The 6,000-nt window shown below is 49.9% G+C and overlaps 1 protein-coding gene across 1 annotated transcript in view; it reads right to left on the minus strand.

The window, feature by feature from the left end:
• The window catches only part of CFAP92 (cilia and flagella associated protein 92 (putative)), a 61,950-nt gene extending 56,441 nt beyond the window's left edge, over nt 1-5,509 (minus strand). Inside the window, exons 1-3 of the mRNA XM_059388298.1 lie at nt 5,244-5,509; nt 3,925-4,115; nt 3,102-3,306 (exon numbers count right to left, since the gene is read on the minus strand). Coding sequence (XP_059244281.1) covers nt 3,102-3,306; nt 3,925-4,115; nt 5,244-5,505 — 658 coding nt within the window. The 5' untranslated portion in view covers nt 5,506-5,509. The remainder of the gene's footprint in view (nt 1-3,101; nt 3,307-3,924; nt 4,116-5,243) is intronic.
• Nucleotides 5,510-6,000: the final 491 nt, after the last annotated feature.

Below are 6,000 nucleotides of genomic sequence, written 5' to 3' on the forward strand. Positions count from 1 at the left end.
GAGGAGCCAGCTGAGAGGCAGAGAGTCCCAAAGGGCCCCACAGAGGCAGGGACACCAATCAGGTGTTGGTTGGAGGGACAGCCAAGAGCTGAGGGCATAGCTGGGTCATGCATGACTCTGGGGCTTCGTGAATGACGCAGCCTTTATCCAGTAACTGAGAATCCAAGAAGCCGAGGAGATTTAATAGAGGAGGAATGTTGACTTTTGATGGGATGTTCCATTCGAGACCAGCAACAGGTTGAAAATTAACCAGTTCGGGCAGAGGACCTATAGTTCATCCAGATACATTTCCTATCCTCTCTGGAACATGAGCCAAACCTCTCAGGCTGTTGCTTCCCTCCCACAGACAAGAGTTTCAAGAAGACAGCCTTTAAGGAGAAAAAAGGACTTAAGACAACAAGCACACCAGACGCACAGAGCAATGTTAGCAATGTCTGCCTCTGGTCCAGGCATCATGTTATCTTAGTTCTTTCTCCCTTGTGCTAGTCAATTTTTAAAGGATTCTTTATTTCAGAAAGAGAGAGAGAATGTGCGTGGGGAGGGGAAGAGGGAGAGACACAGACCACCCCTTACCGAGACCATCATCCCATGACTCCAAGATCATGACCTGAGCTGAAATCATGAGGTGGACACCCAACCAAATGAGCCACCCAGGCGCTCCTGTGCTAGTCAATTTCTGAATTGTTTTACATAATGAACATACACTGCTTTCGGAAAGAAATTATTTAACATAAGAGGCAGTGATGTCAGGTGTGAGATAGGGCTTGGGGAGGACCAAGTGCAATCTTTTCAAGTACACTCAGGAAGGCCCATGGCCCTCCCAGCAGGGCCTAGAGCACACTTCCTTCCTTTCCTGGCCAGCTGATTTCATTTACCTTTCCAGACTTGGCTCCAATGGCCCCATACACCTGCCCCAGCACCCGTGCTCCAATGTGAGCTCACTTCGGGGCACATGTTTACCAGAAATTCTGGTTCAGCAGCTCTGGGGAAGACTCTGGGATCTGCACTTGGGCAGCATGTCTTTTTTCTTTTTTTAATTTTTCTATTTTATTTCTTTTCAATGTTCCAGAATTCATTGTTTATGCACCACACCCAGTGCTCCATGCAATACGTGCCCTCCATAATACCCACCACCGGGCTCACCCAACCTCCCACCCTGGGCAGCATTTCAAACACATCTAACACAGGTGGTTTTGAATCCCATGCTTTGAAGACATGGGTCTTTCCTTGGGTCCAAGTAAGAAAAGTCTCTTTGAATGCCATTTTCTCATACAGAAACCCTACAGTGAGTAGTTTAGATATAAACCAGTGATTCTCAGCCAGGGGTCATTCTGCTCCCCTCCCCAGGAAACATCTGGCAATGTCTGAAGAAAATTTTGGTTCTCATAACTAGGAGGTTACTACCGGGATCTAGCAGGTGGAGACCAGGACAGCTCCCACAGCAAGAAATGATCTGAACCAAAATGCCAACAGCACTGAGGGTAAGAAAACCCAGATATAAGTGAAAGATGAACAGTCAGAAGGGCCAAGTGTCCATGCCGGAAAACCTCCCCAAGAAGTCAGGCTGGAAAGCCGGAGAAAGCAGAGGGTTCTGCTAGTCACCAAAAAAATGGGTTCTGATTCTGGCGCTGCACACACTTCAAGCAGGTGTCAGTCTCCTTTGCTTACTGGAAAATAACTATACTTGTCTGGAGCCACCAACAACAGTGATAATGGTACCAGACTCCATCCCTTCTCAGACACACATTGCCATGACTTTTCACGTTTCTCAAAACTGGACACGGCTTACAATTAATGCCACAACATAGTTTAATTGGCAGCATTTTCATTTTTAAATACAGACAACACACACTCTCTCATTGCTGGGGGCTGGGTACACTCCCATTACCCTGCCTTGAAGCATATAGGTAGAGAAAGTGAGAGGGTGCCCAAGGTCATTGGCTAGTTCAAGATGGGAGACAGGTTGAATTGAGCTGACTGACTTCCAGGCCTGGATCTTTCCACTCTCCCTAGCTCTCCTTGGAGGTGAGCTCAAAAAGAGACTTTCTGGCATTGGCATCTGGGTGGCTCAGTTGGTTGGGTGTCTGCCTTTGGCTGGGGTCATGGTTTCAGGGTCCAGGAACAGAGCCCTGAGTTGGGCTCCCTCCGCAGCGAGGAGTCTGCTTCTCCCTCTGTCCCATCCCCTGTTTGTGCTCCCTCTCTTCCTCTCTCTCAAACAAATAAATAAAATCTTTAAGAAATATATTTACCCAAATAAGAATCTAGAGGGTCTCTATGGAAAGATTAATATGGTTGTCTCAGGGTCATGGGATTCTTAAGTTTTCTCTTGTTTCGTGGTGTCTTTTTCATCAGTGAACACCCAGTATGGGGCGCCCGGGTGGCTCAGATGGTTAAGTGTCTGCCTTCTGCTCAGGTCATGATCCCAGTGTCCTAGGATCAGCCCCACATCGCGGGCTCCTTGCTCTGCAGGGGAGCCTGCTTCTCTCTCTCCCTCAGCCTACCTCTCCCCCTGCTTGTGGTCTCTTGCTCTCTCTGTCAAATAAATATATAAAATCCTTAAAAAAAAAAAAAAACCATCCAATACTCAGCCAGGAGACAATCCAGTGGGAAACCTACATGTGGGTGCAGCCTGGGGACAGGAAGTCCAGAAATGCGGCAGAGGTAGAGGTGGTGAGCGCCGCACATGCACAGACACCGCCCACCCTCAGACACAACTCCAGGGGGCAGTACTTCCGGAAGCTCAAGCTTGTCCTGGAGGGACTGACACCCAAAGCCACATGTGCCCCGGGAAGGTGAGATGAAGGAAAAGAGCGGACACTGGCTTTGATCCTGTTCCTGGTGAGAAATCATACGCCTGAAGAAGTGTTTCAAATAGGGGCACCTGGGTGGCTCAGTTGGTTGAGCGGCTGCCTTCAGCTCAGGTCATGATCCTGGAGTCCCAAGATCAAGTCCCGCATCGAGCTCCCAGCTCCACGGGGAGTCTGCTTCTCTCTCTGACCTCCTCACTCATACTCTCTCTCACTGTCTCTCTCTCAAATAAGTAAATAAAATATTAAAAAAAAAAAAAGAAGTGTTTCAAATAAAACGGACGCCCAACTTACCGAAAGTTCCCGTATCTTCGGAATACCCGGTATTCTTTAACCGGTAATACCGGACTTTTCTTGAAACCTTGTCCTTTGCGTCCCAGACCTTCAAGGTTATTTTGTGAACATTTATTTTCTTGAGTAATTCCTTTGTCACATTGATGTTAAAAGTTTGGGTCCATGACACCCAGACTTTGTCCCCTTCATGCCACGGCCTCACTGTCTGTATAAAAGAACACCAAGAGGCTTTAAGTGTGCAGGACTGGGGGGCTTAGTAGCCTGAGGTTACCCACCCCCACTGGCCTTGCCCTCCAGGGCACTGCTCTCCACCTGCCTGCCTTCTGGGCCTGGTGCTCCCCATCTCCCACCGCATGTCAGGAGATTGGTGTCCTGGCCGGGGCCCTGTCACACTTCTGGGTTTATCGGAAAAAAGACAGAGTCAAAGCAATTACCTTTGCCCATCCTTCCCTTTCCAGTGACTTCCAAGCACTGAGCCAGAGTTGGGCCACAGGCAGGCAGGTGTAGGGGTGTGTGTATGTGCGTGTGTCCTAGCAGGCAGGTGTGCTTGACACACGGGGTACTCACGCAGAGAAGGAAATCAAAAGAGCGGCAAAAAGTTTCAAAAAACCAAAGAAATGACTAGAAAAAGATATCTAAATAGAAGTCTGGTAATGGATATTATTAGGTCGGCATGGACTCTCATTCAGTAGGTCTGAGGTGGAACATGATATCCTGCATTTCTAGCAAGCTCCGAGGGGAAGCAAGTGCACTTTCCACCATAGCAGACTCTATGCAAGGTACATACACACACACACACACACACACACACACACACACACACCTTTACTCCCGAGTCCAGGAACACTTTGGCCACCAGGGGAAACAGCACCATGTCAACCTTTCTAGGCTCCGCATCATCTGGCAGAAGGAAATACTCAATGTGGTAGTAACGGCGAAACTTTGCAGCAGGTTTGTCCATTTTAGGGTGTTTCTTGTGTTTTTCCATCAAACCTGTATATTTTCCTTTATAACCTAGAAGACATGGATTTAATGAGTCTTGGCTGAACCTCACATGGGAAAGCACATCCATCTCCACGGTTCCCTGGAAATAAGAAAGAGCCTGATGCTATGGGAGGCCGCCCACCCGCGTGCTGCTTGCCCCGCCTGGAGGGCTGAGAGGCAGGTCCGGGCCCCCTAGCCAGTGGAGTAACAGAGGGCAGAAATTCACTGCGTGATGCTGAGAGCATGTGCCTCCATACATTTTTCACCTGTGGCGCTTTGCCTACCTCCCCCTGGTCTTGGCAGTAAAGAGTTCAAGTCACCAATAAGACAGGTCAATTCTAAACATAGTATGTGTCTAACCAAAGAGGCAAGAATGGATAGAACTGCAAGGAGAAGCTGAAATTAATCTTCAGGGTGTAGTGCAAGTAGACAAAAAAAAAAAAAAAATGTATATCGAGGTGGAGTTCTTTTCTCTGCCCCTGATCTTAGGGGTCCAACCATGGGACTTGCTTTGTCAAAATGTGAGCAGGTGGGAGGTACCCGAAGGCCAGAAGAGTTCTTGGATGTCTGGGCTTCCCCTCCCAGGTGTCTCTGCCCTTCCACAGCAAGTCCCGGAGGAGGATGAGAAACATGGGGAGCAGAACAGAGCCACCGAGGGAAACCTAGCCTGGATCCGCTGACCTGCTCATCCAGGAGAACAAGGGATTCCTGTTTGGAGCCCCTGACTTGGGGAGTTGTTTGGGTTTGTTATGCAGAACTTGGGGGGGGGGCAACAGATAATCGATATATCCAAACACTCGGAGATTTTCATTCAATACATCTGAGAACTTAAACAAGGAATCTGGTGACGCAAAGGCAGCTTATGTGAACCAATTCTGTAATCTCTTCCTCATGCATTCAACTGCAAAAAGCAGAAACAGTACCACTTGCTTTTTAGTGTTGAGAGGATTAAGCACGGGAAGGCTCTTTAATCATCTACTGGCCGGGCCCACAGCAGGTCCCTAAAATTGCAGTTTCCTTCCTGACTTCGGCTGTTGGCATTGGACACCTCACTTGGGGAAGCCAGTGGAGGGAGCTCAGGTGCCCCAGACTTCTGAGGGAAGGTCATGGGCGCACCCCTTTTTGCAGAGGGTGTTGGGATTCTGCTCCAGCACTTACCAGTGCTCACTGGGAAGGCCAGTGAGATGATGAACTTGCAGGGGACAGCCTGGGGCACATCGGAGTCGAGGGTGCTAGCAAGCCCAAATGAGGACTCGCTGCTGCACGGGTGCTCAGAGTCCGATTCCTGGGCTTGGGCTTTGACCTTCAGGTACTCCTCCACATCACACTCACTCCCAGACTGGTAAAAGCTGGCCATGGAGGACAAGGGCCCCATGCTCACCGGGTCCTCATCCTCCCACTCCCAGGCATTCAGCGACATTCTGCTGAGCACCCACGGGCGTGGCACTCCTGGCTGCAAGAAAATAAAGGCGCTTCTGTCATCTCCTTCTGTTCCCAGGAGGGAAGCCCTGCCTCTTTCAGGATGACCCACCTTCCCCTCCTTCCCATCCCTTGTCCTGTCCTGGGTTGAACAGCCAAGGCCTGGCATGCAGTAGGCACTCAACAATGAACCACAGAGAATAGTAGCTTGCAGTGACCGGGAAAACAAGCAACCTCAGCTTCTCCAGCTTGAGTCTCTATCCCCCCGCAGCCCAGGCTGCTTCTCCTTTCACAAGTCAGTCACTGGCACTTCCAGAACGCCTGCTCCAGGTCAGTTACCCAAGGACCGCAAAGCTGGGAGAGAACCCTGTGTTTCCACTAGGAGAAGCGTCGGGGTGAGAGCAGGGCCAAAGCACGGATGAGTTTGCAATGTAGGGAGAGGCGAGCCGGGCAAGAGGACAGCGCGTGCAAGGGTCTGGTGAGGTCAGAGAGGGCG

Source organism: Mustela nigripes, chromosome 2, assembly GCF_022355385.1.
Source record: "Mustela nigripes isolate SB6536 chromosome 2, MUSNIG.SB6536, whole genome shotgun sequence".
In the NCBI taxonomy this organism is placed as follows: domain Eukaryota; kingdom Metazoa; phylum Chordata; class Mammalia; order Carnivora; family Mustelidae; genus Mustela; species Mustela nigripes.